The 17,032-nt window shown below is 41.5% G+C and overlaps 1 protein-coding gene across 5 annotated transcripts in view; it reads left to right on the forward strand.

Moving 5' to 3' along the window:
- Positions 1-17,032, forward strand: part of TTC29 (tetratricopeptide repeat domain 29) — a 222,281-nt gene that overhangs the window by 57,600 nt on the left and 147,649 nt on the right. For 3 of the 5 annotated variants that reach the window (XR_003763178.2, XM_029076332.2, XM_029076335.2), the window contains exons 1-5: positions 5,460-5,585; positions 7,191-7,240; positions 10,252-10,326; positions 12,256-12,353; positions 13,673-13,756. Coding sequence is in view for 4 of the 5 variants with exons in the window: in XM_029076332.2 (XP_028932165.1) it covers positions 10,297-10,326; positions 12,256-12,353; positions 13,673-13,756 (212 nt within the window). In the remaining variant the exon portion in view is untranslated. Of the gene's footprint in view, positions 1-5,459; positions 5,586-7,190; positions 7,241-10,251; positions 10,327-12,255; positions 12,354-13,672; positions 13,757-17,032 lie in introns of those variants that run through there. The other 2 variants (XM_029076333.2, XM_029076334.2) reach the window with 2 other exon arrangements.

Raw genomic sequence — 17,032 nt, forward strand, 5'->3', positions numbered from 1 at the left:
TGTCTTTGTGTTTTTATGAAGTTTAATGCTGCCAGCTCTCTCATTCAATCAGAAAGTGAAATTGAAAGAACGTATTCATTCAATTTTTGAGCTTCATTATTAGACTAAAAATTACTCCATGGCAGAAAATGAGTACGGATCCTGAGTGAGAGTCTGCCAAAAGGAAAGTAAATATTCCTGTACAAATATCAGTGATAAAAAGTGCAAAAACACGTTTCATTCAACTGTCTTTAAATTTAAAAAGGACCTGTTCCGATATTTCTTCCCACAGATACATCTCTCTTCTTTCCACATAACTTGCAGCCACTTCAAAGGTAGCTTAGTGCCCAAAGGAGAGATATGGAAGTGCAAAGAAATAGAAGAATCAAGTCCCACACCTAGCATGTTTCAGCAATTTTTGATTCAAGTAATACTTTAGTAGCAACAGAAATAGATCTCTCTTGTTCCACTTTCTACAAATAACCCCACTTAATGGCATTCCTCCATCAAATAGACAAAGGTACCTTCAAGGATATTTAGTATGTATCACCACCCATAATTATTCATTCATTCATTCAATAGTCTTTCTTGAGCGCTTACTATGTGCAGAGCACTGTACTAAGCGCTTGGAATGAACAAGTCAGCAACAGATAGAGACAGTCCCTGCCGTTTGACGGCCTTACGGTCTAATCGGGGGAGACGGACAGACGAGAACAATGGCAATGAATATTTGACTGGAATAGTACTCAATTTACCAGGTAGTCTTGAGATGCCTTCAAGGAGAAAACGATCCCATTTTTAAAAGTGTTGGAGATTATTTGTGTGGTTCTGTTTCTTATAACACTATTGAGTTATTCTATGAAGCTACTGTGTCACTAAATATGACTACGAATTTTCTCTATATGTAAATTAGATGTAATTTTTAATTCTTCCAACAGTGACATCTTTGAATGTTGGAGGTTTATCAATTTTTATAGGTCTTTTGGAACAAAGCTAATTTTAATTTTGCCTACATCATGAACTTTCAGACCTACCACTATGCAACTCCATCAATTTTTTTGTTGTTGTTCAGCCTAATACAGTTTTTTTTCAACTTTGATTTAATAAGTTGTTTCCCTAGGAGACCGCTGGGTTGGTTAGAGTAGAGTTTTACAGAATATGATGTTTGTCTTTTTGTTTGCACCACTCTGAAAATATCATTATATTTTGTATTAGTTCACTGATTTCTGAATTCTCCAAGTGTGTATTCTTTGGCTTCGTGTCTGAAGCGCAACTGTAACCAGAAATGTAGTATTTCTGAACCCATTTTGTGGCTATACACATGGGTCTGGGGTATTAAGAGACTTGGATATCAAGAGGGGATTCAGTTTTGTGGTGATTTGTTTCTTTCTTTAGACAATACTGCCACTGTAGTTTTATCCATTAAGAATATTCTACTTCCCCTCTAAGTATGGTAAATTCATTTGGTTTATAGTTCTCTTAGGATCTTATTTATGGTACAATTCTTTAGTGCACAAGTAGGCATACCTTCGGGTCTGAACAATCACACTCTGTAAAATTTGGAGATAGGTCACGCACTAATTGTTGACATAACCTGTGAGCCCTGTCTGATGTTGCATCCAATCTCCGTAAGGAAATCAATTCCCTCCCAATTCTTTTCTCCCTTCGTCATCTTCAGTTCCCACTCTCCTGGTTTTTTTTTTTCTTTTTCATGGCATTTGTTCAACGCTAATGAGCCAGACACTACTAAACACTGGGGTAGTTGCAAGATAATCAGATTAGACACAGTCCGTGTTCCACATGGGGCTCACAGTCTTAATCTCCATTTTTTAGATGATGTAACTGAGGCACAGAGAAATGAAGTGACTTGCCCAAGGTCATAGAGCAGACAAGTGGTGGAACCAGGATTAGAACTCAGGTCGTCTCACTCTCTGGCCCGTGCTCTTCCCACTAGGCAACACTGCTTCCCAAGAAGTTTTACTGTTCCCCATCTTCCCTATCTTCACCATGTGCTTTTGTATTTTTTAACTACAGTAATGATGATGATGAGATACTGGTTTAAAATGCTTACTATGTGCCGAGCACTGGGGGCATATACAAGATTGAGCACAGTCCTTATCCCATATAGGGCTCACAGTCTAAGAGGAAAGGAAAACTGTTTATTTTATCTACATATAGATGAGGAAACCAAAACCCGGAGAGATTAAGTGCCCTGTCTAAAATCACAAAGCTGGTAAATGGTGAAACTGGGACTAGAACCTGGGTTTCCTCTCTCAGAGCCCTTTATTCTTTCTAGTAGACCAAGCTGCGGAAACTGGAGGGAAGCAGCGTGGCCTAGTGGAAAGAGAACAGACCAGCGAGTCTGAGGACCCGGCTTCTAATCCCAGCTCTGCCACTTGTCTGCCACATGACCTTGGGTAAGTCACTTTACTTCTCTGTGCCTCAGATTCCTCTTCTGTAAAATGGGGATTCACACTGTAAGCCCCATGTGCGACGTGGACTGTGTCCAACCTTGCATCCGCCCCAGAGCTTAGTACAGTCCCCGTCACAGAGGGCTTAACAAATATTAAAAAAAACCACCAAAAACAAAAAAAAACACACTTGAGTTGTATGCTTGCTGATGCTGCTACAAGAACAACCCACTTTAGGCTACTTAGACTGCTGCTATTGCTAAAACTCACAGGACTTCTCCCCATGGCCAGGTGGCCAAGCGAGAGTGCAAGATGAGATAATAGTTTTTGAAATGTCCTTCTGTGAGTCAGAAGGTCCTGGATTCTAATCCCGGCTCTGACTCTCGTCTCTTGTGTGACCCGGGGCAAGTTACTTCATTTCTCTGTCAAAATGGGAATTAAGGTGTGAACCCCAGCATGGCTCATTGGAAAAGAGCCTGGACTTCGGAGTCAGAGGTCACGAGTTCCACTCCCGGCTCTGCCACTTGTCAGCTGTGTGACTGTGGGCAAGTCACTCAACTTCTCTGTGCCTCAGTTCCCTCATCTGTAAAATGGGGATTAACTGTGAGCCTCACGTGGGACAACCCGATTACCCTGTATCTACCCCAGCGCTTAGAACAGTGCTCGGCACATAGTAAGCGCTTAACAAATACCAACATTATTATTATTATTATTATGTGGGACATCGACTGTGCCCAACCTGATTATCTTGTATCTATCCCAGTGCTTAGTACAGTGCCTGGCATGTAGTAAGCGCTCACAAATAACATAAAAAAGAATACGATGAAGTGGGAAGAAAGAGGCCACCACCACCAAGAGGGAAGAAGGGAAGTGGAGGCCGAGGGAGCCCCCCGGTGCCAGACTGGGCCGATCCTCCTGGAAATCCCACACTGTCAGGGGTCACTCAGTCCAGAAATTTGAATTATTAATAATAATAATAGTTGTGGTATTTAAGTGCTTACTATGCACCAGGCACTGTACTAAGCATTGGGGCAGATAGAAGGTAATTACAGGTTGGACACAATCCACGTCCCTCATGGCGCTCACAATCTTGATCCCCATGTCACTGATGGCCAGAGAAGTGAAACGACTTGTCCAAGGTCACAGAGTAGACATGTGGCAGCCAGGCCCATACTCTTTTGGGAGTGTCCTATAGAAAAGTTTGTAAAGGGATTCGAGTTAAAAAGTGAAGGAAATGAAGTACATTTGAGACGTTAAACTGGCAGGCCAGCAAGCCCCGGCAGAAGGAAAACCAGCAGCGTGGCTTAGTGGAAAGAGCCCGGGCTTGGGAGTCAGAGATCATGGGTTCCAATCCCAACTTTGCTACTTGTCAGTTATGTGACTTTGGGCAAGTCACTTAACTTCCCTGGGCCTCAGTTCCCTCATCTGTAAAATGGGGATTAAGCCTGGGAGCCCCATATGGGACAACCTGATAACCTTCAATCTACCCCAGCGCTTAGAAAAGTGCTTGGCCCATAGTAAGCACTTAACAAATACCATCATTATCACCTCGTATATTTGCGTATACGTTATTACTCTATTTTACTAATGATGTGCATATATCTATGATTCGGTATATCTTGATGGTATTGATGCCTGACAACTTGTTTTGCTGTCTCCCCCTTTTAGCCTGGGAGCCCGTTGGTGGGTAGGGATTGTCAATATGTGCTACCGAATTGTACGTTCCAAGCCCTTGGAGAAGCAGCGTGGCTCAGTGGCAAGAGCCCGGGCTGGGGAATCGGAGGTCATGGGTTTGAACGCCGGCTCTGCCGCTTGTCGGCTGTGTGACCGTGGGCAAGTCACTTCACTTCTCGGGGCCGCAGTGACCTCATCCGGAAAACGGGGATGAAGACTGGGAGCCTCACGTGGGACAACCTGATGACCCTGTATCTCCCCCAGCGCTTAGAACAGTGCTCTGCACATAGTAAGCGCTCAACAAATACCAACGTTAGTAGTAGTACAGTGCTCTGCACGCCGTAAGCGCTCAATAAATACGACTGAATGGATGAATGAATGGATGGATGAATGAATGACTATTAATGAGGCCGAACTGTTGCCTGCCGTTCGCGCGACCGAAGCCTCTTGAATGAATGGATGGATGAATGGATGAATGAATGAATGAATAACTATTAATGAGGCTGAACTGACGCCTGCCGTCCGCGCGAACCAAAGCCTCTTGAATGGATGGATGGATGGATGGACGGATGAATGACTATTAATGAGGACGAACTGATGTCTGCCATCTGCGCGACCGAAGCCTCTTTGGATGGATGGATGGATGGATGGATGGATGGATGGATGGATGGATGGATGGATGGATGGATGGATGGATGGATGGATGGATGGACGAACAAATGGATGAATGGATGGATTAGACTGTAAGCCCGTCGATTAGACCGTAAGCCCGTCAGTGGGCAGGGATTGTCTCTATCTGTTGCCGAATTGTACATTCCAAGTGCTTAGCACAGTGCTCTGCACATAGTGAGCGCTCAATAAATACTATTGAATGAATGGATGGATGAATGAATGAATGAATGACTATTAACGAGGCCGAACTGATGCCCGCCGTCCGCACGACCAAAGCCTCTTGAGTGAATGGATGAATGAATGGATGAATGAATGGATGAATGAATGGACGGGTGAATGGATGGATGAATGATTGACTATTAATGAGGCCGAACTGAAGCTCCCAGCCCAGAAGCTTCCAGCCCAGACCCCGCCCCCTTATGGGCAGGGCATCCGTTGTCCGGGCAACAGAGGCCGCCAGGCCAGACCCCGCCCCCTTGTGGACGGGGCATCCGTTGTCAGGGCAACAGAGGCCGCCAGCCCAGACCCCGCCCCCTTGCGGACGGGGCATCCGTTGTCAGGGCAACCGAGGCTGCCACCCCAGACACCGCCCCTTGTGGGCGTGGCCCCTCCAGTTGTGGGCGTGGCCCGGACCCCTCCCCCTCGCCGGCCCCGCCCCCTGGCGTCCTGGTTACCCTGGCGACGGGGCCGCCCCCGCCTTCCCCCCCCCCCCCCCCCGCCCGCCCGCAGTGGCCCTGGCTCGGGGTTGGAGGAGGATGGGCGACGAGAGGTGCTAAGCACTGTGCCCGGCGGACTGCGCTCTTCCGCGGCGGGAGGACAGTGCACCACGCCCTGGGAAGAGCAGAGACCGTGAGCTCGTTGGGGGCCGGGAATGGGTCTTCTAATAATAATAATGATGGTATTTGTTAAGCGCTTACTATGTGCAGAGCACTGGTCTAAGCGCTGGGCAATCAGATTGCCCCCCCATGGGGCTCCCTTTTTTTTTTAATCCCTATTTTTACAGATGAGGTCACTGAGGCCCAGAGAAGTTAAGTGACTTGCCCCAGGTCACACAGCAGACAGGTGGAGGAGCCGGGATTGGAACCCACGACCTCTGACTCCCAAGCCCGGGCTCTTTCCATTGAGCCACGTCTCGTGCTAAAGTCTAATAATAATGATGATGATGGCATTTGTTAAGCGCTTACTATGTGCCAAGCACTGTTCTAAGCCCTTGGGGGGGGGGGGTTACAAGGTAATCAGGTTGTCCCACGTGGGGCTCTCAGTTTTCATCCCCATTTTACAGATAAGGTCACTGAGGCACAGAGAAGTGAAGTGACTTGCCCAAGGTCACGTAGCCGACAATAATGATGGCATGTGCTATGTGCCAAGCACTGTTCTAAGCGCTGGGGGAGGGGGAGTACAAGGTAATCAGGTTGTCCCACGTGGGGCTCACAGTCTTCATCCCCATTTTACAGATGAGGTCAGTGAGGCACAGAGAAGTGAAGTGACGTGCCCAAGGTGACACAGCAGACAAGTGTCAGAGATGGGATTAGAACCCATGACCTTCTGACTCCCAAACCGGGGCTCTTATAATAACGATGGCATTTGTTAAGCACTTACTACTACTAATAATAATGTTGGTATTTGTTAAGCGCTTACTATGTGCACAGCACTGTTCTAAGCGCTGGGGGGATATAAGGTGATCAGGTTGTCCCTCATGGGGCTCACACTCCTCATTCCCATTTTCCAGATGAGGTAACTGAGGCCCAGAGAAGTGAAGTGACTTGCCCAAAGTCACACAATTGCCAAGTGGCGGATCTGGGATTAGAACCCATGACCTCTGACTCCCAAGCCCGGGCTCTTTCCACTGAGCCACGCTGCTGCTGAGCACCGTTCTAAGCGCTGGGGTACATACAGGGTAATCAGGTTGTCCCACGTGGAGTTCACAGTCTTAATCCCCATTTGACAGATGAGGTCACCGAGGCGCAGAGAAGTGAAGTGACTTGCCCAGGGTCACACAGCAGCCAAGTGGCGGAGTGGGGATTAGAACCCATGTCCTCTGACTCCCAAACCCGGGCTCTTTCCACTAAACCACGCTAGTGTACTCTCCCAAGCGGTTAGTACAGTGCTTTGCACACAGTAGGTGCTTAATCAATACTAGTAATATTTAATGATAAGAGATTTCAGCCTTTCTCAGGGTAATCAATGATAAGAGATTTGAGGGTGGAGGCTGATCATTTACAGGAATCAGGTGGAGAGGAACTGGGCACGTGAATTGGAAGGGAGTAGATAAAGCCCAGACCGAAAGAAGGCCAGGAATTTTTTCTTTTGAGTTTTTGGGCACAATACTTTGGCCGTCCATGAGCATTTTAGGCTCCTGCCCCTGCAAATAAATATATTCACACTTAGCGATAAGGACTGGCTTTTTTCCGTTTTTGTTTCTTGTGGTACGGTTCTTTTCATTCTGCTTTTCAGGCTGAATCCACAAGTCAGGGACTACCATTGGCAGAAATCACAAAACGCAGGTAAAAAGAAATGAACACATCTCAAACTTATCTCTAGGCCTAGACAATTTTTTGTGCATAGTTATGTTAACCACAAACAAGAATTGATGAGTTTGTCATTTATAACTTGCATTTAATGATTTGATATGTAAATGAACTCCCCAGAATGCTAGGAGCAGTGAAGAAAATTAAAATAAAGGGGTCCAGAATTGTCAGCATCCGTCTTCATTACATTTAACAATTTTGCCATAGGGAATACTTTCATTGCATTAAAAATAAAGTAAGATTTCTTTAATCTGTTTTACTGTTTTAAAAGCGAAGCAAGATTTCAAAATATAATAATAAGTTATGGTAAAATTGCTATAGTAGGTAAGCTCCCTCTAGACTGTAAGCTTGTTGTGGACAGGGAACATGTCTAACAACTCTGTTATATTGTACTCTAAGCGCTTAGTACTGTGCTTTATACAGTGAATACTCAATAAATACAATTGATTGACCTATCTGCTAAATTTTATGTAGATTAAACACAGTGAGAACAGACACAGCCCTTGCCCGTCATGGTGGGTCTCACATTCTAAGGGGAAGAGAGAACAGGAATTGAATCCCCATTTTACAGATGAGGAAACCGAGGCATAGAGAAGTTAAGTAATTTGCCTAAGGTAACTGCAGGCAAACCGCAGAGCATGGATTGGACTGTAGGTCTCCTGACCCTTGATTCTATGCATTTTCCTCTAGGCTACGCTGCTTATTTACCCTGTTCTTTGTAGATTTTCATAACCCTGTTAATATGATGTTCTCATGAAAGCCTGTATTTTTAAGTGCTCTTGCACTGGTAATTGGCTTTTACTGTCTCTCTATATTTTGACCATTTTTTTGAACGGGGTCAGGCTGGCTCTGAACAGCTGATAGAGTTGAATTGGGGAGAAAGTAGTATCTTTTCTCCCCTCCCAAGATATTCTCCTACCTGGCCCAAGTGACATTTGGCTCTGAGATCTTAGCCTGACAGCTGTGTGACTGTGGGCAAGTCACTTAACTTCTCTGTGCCTCAGTTACCTCATCTGTAAAATGGGGATTAAGAGTGTGAGCCCCACGTGGGACATCCTGATTCCCCTGTGTCTACTCCAGCGCTTAGAACAGTGCTCGGCACATAGTAAGCGCTTAACAAATACCAACATTATTATTAGAAAAGGCTCCAAGCGACTGGTGCAAGTTTAAAGTGTTGCACAAACTAGCCCTCGTAGATATTGCCCAACATATCTGTGGGGCAAATGGTGCCGTGCTCTTAAATCCATAGTATAAGAACCAAATAATAAATAGACAGTTTTCACGTTTAAAAAAAATTAAAAGTTTGCATCATTAAAAGTTTTTCTGCATGAAGAATCTCAATTTAATTATATATTTCCATTTACAAGTTGCTCTCCGCCCTTTAAAATAGATTGCTTAACATCATGCCGATCACTGTGGTGTCACTTACTAAATATCAGTGCTAACTAATGGTGATGAAGCTCTAGATAAAACAATGTTATGAAAAACCAATATCACTATTTCTATTTTACCAATGAGAAACCCAAGACACTGGTTTAATACATTCATCCCAAAGAGTCTATGGCATAGACAAATCTCAGAATAAAAAGAAAGCACCTGGGTGAAATTTTAAATGAACATACCTCAACTCCCTTAGCCATGAGGCAGGTCCAGTTCACTCCAACTTCAGCTATGTGAATCCAGGTCTAGGTATGTCCTAGAAAGAATCCTTAAGCGGCCACATTGGTTCATTAATTAATTGATGCGTCCCCCAAGTTAGTAGATTCTGCCTGGCCTTCCAACTTTTGATATGAACTTTGACTTTTCTCTAGGTTGTGTGCAGTCCTAGCATGGCACTATTTGCTATTTTTGTCCTAATCCTCAGACCTCCACTCGGCTAGTGGGGACGTCTATATGGGCAAAAGTTCCTGGAACAGTGTTTCCCGGGGAACAGAACTGGTCAGTCACAGAAGTGTTAGAGAATCCAACAGGCAGAGGAGAGAGAAGCAGCACAAAGCCATGCCTCAGAAGCTAGTCCCCCTCTTGCATTTTTCCCACAATCTTCCTTCTCTTTCCTTCTCCTCCCACCCTGAAGTCTCAGAACTGGTAGGCTGGAAAAAAAAGGGGGGCCTTGGTAATTCCTGTTCTGTACTTGTCTAAATTCAAGTCTGGGATAGTGATTGAACCCTGAAAGTATTAAATGTTTTTGAGTTCATCCCAAATTTATGATTAACAGTGTACTAGAGAATAGCTCATTGCTCCAAGGAAAGTGGGGTGGAGTCCAGGGCAGGGGGAGTAGAGCGAATCAGGATGGGTCTGAGAGGCATTTGGTTGTTTTACGAAGTTGTCTGGGTGTCCTGCCGATTCTACTAATCCCAAAGCGAAGAGGTTGAACTACAATCCAACACTGTGCTGCCTCCCCCTACCAGTCATAAGACAAAATCTGACCCCAGGCTAAACACTAGTCTGCTTCCCACCCCCGACAGTCATATGATGCTATCCAGGTTTTGGAAGACTCAGTTCTGACTCCCCCCACGTTCATTATTCTGACCATCAACTCTCATTCACATACTCAGAGAGACTTTTGATCGTCCCAAAATGAAGCATTTAAATATTTTAGACTGACTCCATGACTCTTTTCCTGGGAAATACAGTGCAACTCTTTTACTTTAAAATTCAGTCTTTATCTCTCTCTCTCTCTCACACCCACACAAACCCTCCATTCATAGTTTGTGCCTTGAGGCTTGCCGGCAGGGCTCGCAATACTTACATTAATCCAAATTTAAGAGTAAAGGTGCTCCTGCTGATAATATTCTCAGATCAGAGAAGAGCAATATGAAGGAACTGGCAGCTGAAACTTTAATAGTAGGAACTGTAGGTTGAGAACTTAAATAAAATGTGGATCTGTACGACAACTCAGACATGTTACTGCACTGTATGTAGAGTTGGGATTTTTTCCCTGAGTAAATAGAAGAAAAAAATTAAATCTACCTATCATATATATGCAGGTGGACATTTTTGATAGGATAATAAAGTGCTGATCCAGGATCCTGATGGAGTTGAGACCAAAGATGAGCACTAATGTGAGTATGACTGGAACTTTCTAGCTTCATTCAATCTCAACTCTAGGGTTAGAGTTAGGATTAGGGTCACTCTGGAGCTATGAAGGTAGTGGGACAGTGCTTCCTCTGAATCTCCATAGGGAAACAAAAGAGCCTATATGTGGTAAAAGAATCCTTCTGGGATTCCCAGAGGTTTTGAAGCACAGTGGAAACTCCTTTTGACTGGGGGGGGGGAAGAGGATTTGGAGAACTGTTCATGGGACCTCCAAAGGGTGGAGGCCCCTTGCTCCACACCACTGTGGCAGAACCAGGAACCTGGGCATCCTCAGCCCAGGAATTGGCTATAAGAACTACATTTATGACCCTTGCAGCATGCAAGGGTTCCACAGTGATGGAAAAAAAAAGCTCTCGGTACTAGTGGCCCCGTTCCAAAATTATTCCCCATTCCACCCAATTTATTCCCGGGGGCCCCCGGGAGATCACTTCCAAGCTTAATTATTTGGGGGCAAGTTCAAAGTAACAAAGGCTGTTTGGTTTGGGGGTTTTTTTGGCTTGGTATTTATTTTTTGGTGTTTATTGAGTGCTTGCTGTGTGAGAACACTGCTCTAAATGCTTGGGAGAGTGCAGTACAACAGAGCTGGTAGACATGATTCCTACAGCCTATTCATGGCTGTCTGTTTATTTAGATATTCACAGCTATATCATTTTCCATTAATGAGAGATACTAAATCAGATCAAAAAGCAGACAATTCTTAGCACCCAAGTTATGTTATTTTTTTTAAATGAGCTACCTCATTATAAATATCTTTTAGAACTTTTAACAAGGAAAACTGGGATATATATTAACATCTGCTCTTTTACCAAAGAAGCCACATTTTAATTCTGGTAACATTTTTTATGATATTCTTTAACAGCCAGTCGGGACAAGAAGTAGGACCTTGCTGGTAGTGGACAATAATGGGATACCCCAGTACTTGCTGCCATCTGACCTTTTTGCCTTTCTTCTTGAAAATTATGATGCTGGCATCTTTGAGATCCTGCCACATTTCCCAAGCAGCCCAAAGTAGCTTCAAACCATTTGTCATATCCTGATTTGACTCCTGTATCAGCCTCCTTGCTATCTCCCTGCTTCCAAAATCATTGTTCTTCAGCACGTTTCCTTCTGCTACTTGCATCATGTTTCTAAAATGTCACTCTCCACAACTCTCCAAAAACTCTCTCCATCAAGTTGAAACTCCTGACCAATGGCTTAAAGGCCCCCCAGTCATCTCTCTCCCTCCTATATGTTTATTCATTCTCCCTCCACACCCTTTTGGCTGCTCCCAAAACAGCCAGATTACTTTGTTTAGTTCTGTCTCTCATCCACCACTGACTGTCTTTTGCCTTTGCCCTTCCCCTAGCCTGGAGCTCCCTCCCTCAATAGATGTCATAGACCATTGACCTCACTGCAAAATTTCTTGAAATCACCTCCAAAAGGCCTTCTCTGATTAATTTCTGCTCTGCACAAATTATATACTTCCATCTCCCCATCTAGGCTGTAAGCTTCTTGTGGGTAAGGATCTTGTCTACCAACTCATACTCTCCCAAATACTTAGCACAGCGCTCTTCACAAAGTAAGTGCTCAATAAATGCCATTAATTGACACCTACAACTTGTGAACTCACATTCTCCAATCCCACTGAAGTACAAGCCTTGCATAACCTATTGAGTACTAACTCATGTTTATAGAAACATTAGATATTTTTCTCTTTCCTCCGATTTTAGTGTCTGTTACCCTTGCTAGAATGTAAGCTCACTGAGGGTAGAGACTATGCCTACTCTGTTTTACTCTCCCAAGTGCTTAGTACTTATGCTGTGCACAGAGCTGCTCAAAATTGCTAATGATTAGTTTTGAAGAATGCTTTGAAAGGGCATTAAAAGTATTGTTTGGTTGTTGTTTTTCACCTTTAGACCAAAATGAAAACTTTACCATCTCTACCGTCACAAAGCACAAAGCGGCTGCTTTACTTAAAGCCGAAAAGGCTTAGCTTTTCAACAGGATTTTCAAGGTATATGTCTCACTTTCTTTCAAAAAATACCTCTATTAAATAAATATCTCTAAAATATTTGTTAATGCCAATTAACAAAAAACTAAAATGTTACTTGCCAAGGGTCTAATTTTACTATTAAAGATATATATATATATATATATTGTTATTTTCCCCCTGCTTCCCAGACTGTAACATATAACATTTAAATGATGTTGGCAGGGAATGTGTCTGTTATATTGTACTCTCCCAAGTGCTTAGTACACAGTAAGCGCTCAATAAATATGACTGAATGAATGAAAGTTTGCTACCTATTACCGGTTCACCCGGAGAATGACAAAAGGGCAATTTCATAAAATTGAGAGGGGGAATTCTAGGTTTCCTGGTATTCCAGAAGTCAAGGAAGTTACATGCGAGTTGGAAGCTGTGTTTTAAGATGCAGCTTAAGTAAGTCCAACAAATTTATATAGCAGTTCACTGTCCTGTTTCCAGGCTTGACTATCTAAAGGAGATTCCATAGCCTATCTTGGGTTGTTTGCTATTATCCCATTTTTTGTGGGATAATGTCCTAATGTCCCTGAATTTCCCTTGTTGAAATTTAGACACTGCACAGAATGGCGCTGTGAAATTCGGTATCACCCTGAAATGTGTATACTGCACTTTTAGGCAATATGAAATGATTTCTAAAGTATCGAAGTCCAAAATGTTAAGTAACCCAGCTGCTGTTCTGAAGTTGAACAATTACCTTTACCCTCTTCTTTGTTAAAAGCTCAGCAGAAACATCCTCGCCCATTCTTTCCCCTTAAGGGAATTTTAAAATGCAGTTTGCTTAGTTTCTTCTACTAAGTTATTTCTCTATAGCAAAGTGATCTTAAAACTATTTAAAGGTAGAGCCTGTGTAATTCCTCATTTTGATGGCAAGACACCTTTTTTTCTGTAGTGCTGTGCAACTATGAAACCACTGTTTGGTGTTTCGTTGGGGTTTTTTCAGGCAGAGTGGTTGATTTTTATTTTTTTAAAAAAAAGAGTACTTTAGTCCCAAGTAGGTCTCCCCTTAACTCATCCTTTAGTATTCAGATAAGACTATTGCTTCATTTTATATTCTGGGGTTTTACCCTTCTCCCTATTTTTCTCCTCCATTCTGAAAACTTAAAATCCAAAAATGGCTATAAATCAAAATGTCTGAGTATACTGGTTATGTGTCTTTATGGAATGTTTCAGATGCATTTCACTGTCAGTATTTCAGTATTTATTATACTTCAGGTTGCATTACATATATTCCAAAAGTCTTTCCATTTCAGTAAGTCAGTACTTTAAAATTTTTTTCCATTTAAATTTAGGTCTCAGTTGATCAAAGGGAAAGATGACATAGATCATTATCTGGAGGTGAATTTCAAAGGATTGTCAAAACAAGAGGCTGCTCTGTGAGTATAGCCTTTAAAAGCACTTTAACATAAAGTTTGTGTCCTTTGTCGTGAATCTTCATTTTCCATTGCCTTTTCCTTCATTTTCTGCTAAAAATTTAAGTTCCACTACTGTGAACATCCTTTTTATTGAAACTTGGTAATTAAAAATTAAAAATGATACTAAATAATGAGTCATTTCTACTGATCTTCCACATATCAAAGTTCTAATTCCAAGACTCTCAGTTCTCATATTTAAGGTATCATCATTGTCATCATCAGTGGTATTTAGTGCTTACTATGTGCAAAACACTATACTAACAAGAGCTTGAGAGAGTACAGTACAACAGAGTTGGCAGAGATGTTCCCTCCCCACAACGATCTTACACTGTTATGCTCCATTTTCAGTATTATAATATAGTTAAGGTAGTCATTAATTCCTCTCAGTATCCTTTTTATGGTGTTTTTACCTCTACAAAAAAAAAGAATTCATGCAATATCCAGACACCAAGAGAAAAGCTATAACACCACCGACACCAAGTACAGGCTAAGAAATGAAAGAAACTCATCTAGTTAGGCTGATGAATTCCCCTTTTTACAATGCTTCCTTCCCCATGTCGCTGTGTTCTACACTTTGTCCACTTAATAGAAATTACTGATTTGCCCAGTTAGTGTCTCATCTAAATTAACTTCCAAACAATTCATTTAAAAATCAATCTCTAAAGTCATTATTGAGAATTTTTTAAACTGTCTTTATCAAATATTTGAACTTTCTTCTTTAGGAGACTGATATGAAACTCCAAGTAATAGGATTTTCATGATATTTTAAAGCTAGATATACGTGAGAGTTCATTTCAGAGAAAAATGACTTTGTTATACTGAGTTTTTTTGGCTTGCATTGTTTTGTATTAGCCATATTTGAAAATTGGGACACACACAATTCAGCATTTTAAAGCCACAGATATCATTTTTGGTTTTAATTAAACCACTAAAGGTTTTAATGACATTTTCCAGCATTTGACTTTCAACATTTGTTTTCTTTCCTCCTTCCTCCATTTTGGTTGAAGTAACAATTCTCAATAATTTTACAGCAATAATGATATTTTATTTTCCACTTCACTGTGCTGATTTTCTAGGCAGGTAATTGGAGACATTTTGATGACCTATATAACCTTGTCATTTTTTAATATGGCAACAGCTTAGACTATACATGACTATATATGACTATACATGACTCAAAAAACCTTTTACTTTCCCTGGGATCCTTCTGACTACTTTTGTGTCTTTCCATTTCTTTTCTAATTTGAGTCATTTTAAAATGCTTGGAGAGAAAACTTGCCTGCTTAGCGAGATGTGCTAAACTAATCAGTGTACTGTTCAAAAGCAGCAAAATTTGAATTCTTGAGTTTTAAACAAGGAATTTAGATTGTAGAAAATTACTGAAACTGCAAACTCTTAGGGTGAGTGGTTTTTTCATTTTGAAAAGTAAAAAAATTAAATCTAGATTTGAGCCATCTAGAGTAAACTTGAGAACTCAGTGTATATTCTTCTTTTGTTTTCATTTTTCATGATAGATAATCTGCTTCTAAAGAAACAAACAAAATTTTGCAACTACATATATCTGCCATTTGTAGAGCTATAAATTGAATTTCAGTGTCTAATCCCCCATCCCACAATTTGAGCACATTTCATTTGGGGATGGCAGTTATATAAATTTTTGTCTAGAAATTCTAAATATGTTCACATTTTCCAAGTGTCCAAAACTTTTAAAAATTCCTTCCTATCTTTATTCTAGTCTATGACATAGCTTTAGACACTTTTCCCCAGAAAGTATAGCACCTTCAAGACTTTTCCTTCTACCTCATATGAAGTTCTGTTCTGTGCTTGCTAGCACACAAATCATTCCTGAAGAGTCATAAGTAATTCCTTCAGAATAACTGTGGCACATATTATTAGCCACACTAGAGAGTCCCTGCTATCTGCTTTCAGGTTTGTTTCTTCCTTTTCATTTCATCCTTCATGCAATTTAAGATTCTGAATTTCTGGTGCTAGCATTTTAAAAAAATACACGTATAGATATAAGAATAAGGTCTTATTCATTTTTTGATCATTTTGAATCATGTTTAACAGGGAAATAGCATTCTTTTTTTGATGTGGTTTGTGAATGATAAATAGTTGTCAAATTATGGTATTGATAAATGTAGTGTTGGGGAAAAGAGATGGCCTCATATTCATTGACAGAATTTGGAATTGAAGTTATTCTCTGCTAGCTAGTCAGTCAAGGATAATGAGAGTGGAAAATGATTCCATGAATTTCTGGTTTTGGACTTCTGTTTTCCATATCCAGTCACCCAATGTCAAGGTCAGTTTGGTATTTAGTTGGTATTTACAGAACTATTGTAAATATATTAGAAATGGTTCTATAGGAGTGAGAATAACTTTAAGCCTGTTGAATTTCCCTCTTTTTTTTTTTTTTTAAGAAATTTGGTGTGTCTTAATGAAATTGCAGTGCCAATACACTCTTTCACAATTTTGACTGCAATTTTACAAATCACAGAGTAAACTTTAATAAGATATAGTACTCTAATTCTAGCATCATTCATGCCTCATGATCTTATTAACTTCAAAGTAACCTCGTTTATGGTTTTATTATTATTTAGGAGTTCATAGGATAGGTCTGCTCTTTTACCAACCATTAGAAAAGAGATTAATTTGTACAAAATGTAGTTGTGCCTTTCCATTTCAGATTAGCATTTTTTTCTTAGCCTGTCCAGTTTTTTCACTTGATCTATACTCATTTGTGCAGGTGATTTCCTTAGCAGTGGAAGTAAATATGCCTTGACATGAGAAGCACCTATGTGGAATGAATATTGATAACAGTAGCAGATATATATTATCTATCTCCTAACAAAATGAAAAACTCTCTCATTTTCAGGCAGGGAAGGACTGACTTACTAGGATACTGAGAAAATTCAAGTGGATTGGTACCACTGTAGGTCAATATTAGCTGTGTCTACTTACAGAAATAATAATAATAATTATGGTATTTGATAAACACTATGCGCCAGGCACTGTACTAAGCACTGGGATGGATAGAAGCAAATCAGGTTGGACACAGTCCATATCCCGTGTGGGGCTCGCAGTCTCAGTCCCTGTTTTACAGATGAGGTAACTGAAGCCCAGAGAAGTGACGTGACTTGCCCAACAGGGTCACACAGCAGACAAGTGGAGGAGCTGGGATTAGAACCCATGACCTTCTGACTCCCAGGCCCAAGCTCTATCCACTACGCCATACTG

This window comes from Ornithorhynchus anatinus, chromosome 12 (assembly GCF_004115215.2).
Source record: "Ornithorhynchus anatinus isolate Pmale09 chromosome 12, mOrnAna1.pri.v4, whole genome shotgun sequence".
NCBI classification, from domain to species: domain Eukaryota; kingdom Metazoa; phylum Chordata; class Mammalia; order Monotremata; family Ornithorhynchidae; genus Ornithorhynchus; species Ornithorhynchus anatinus.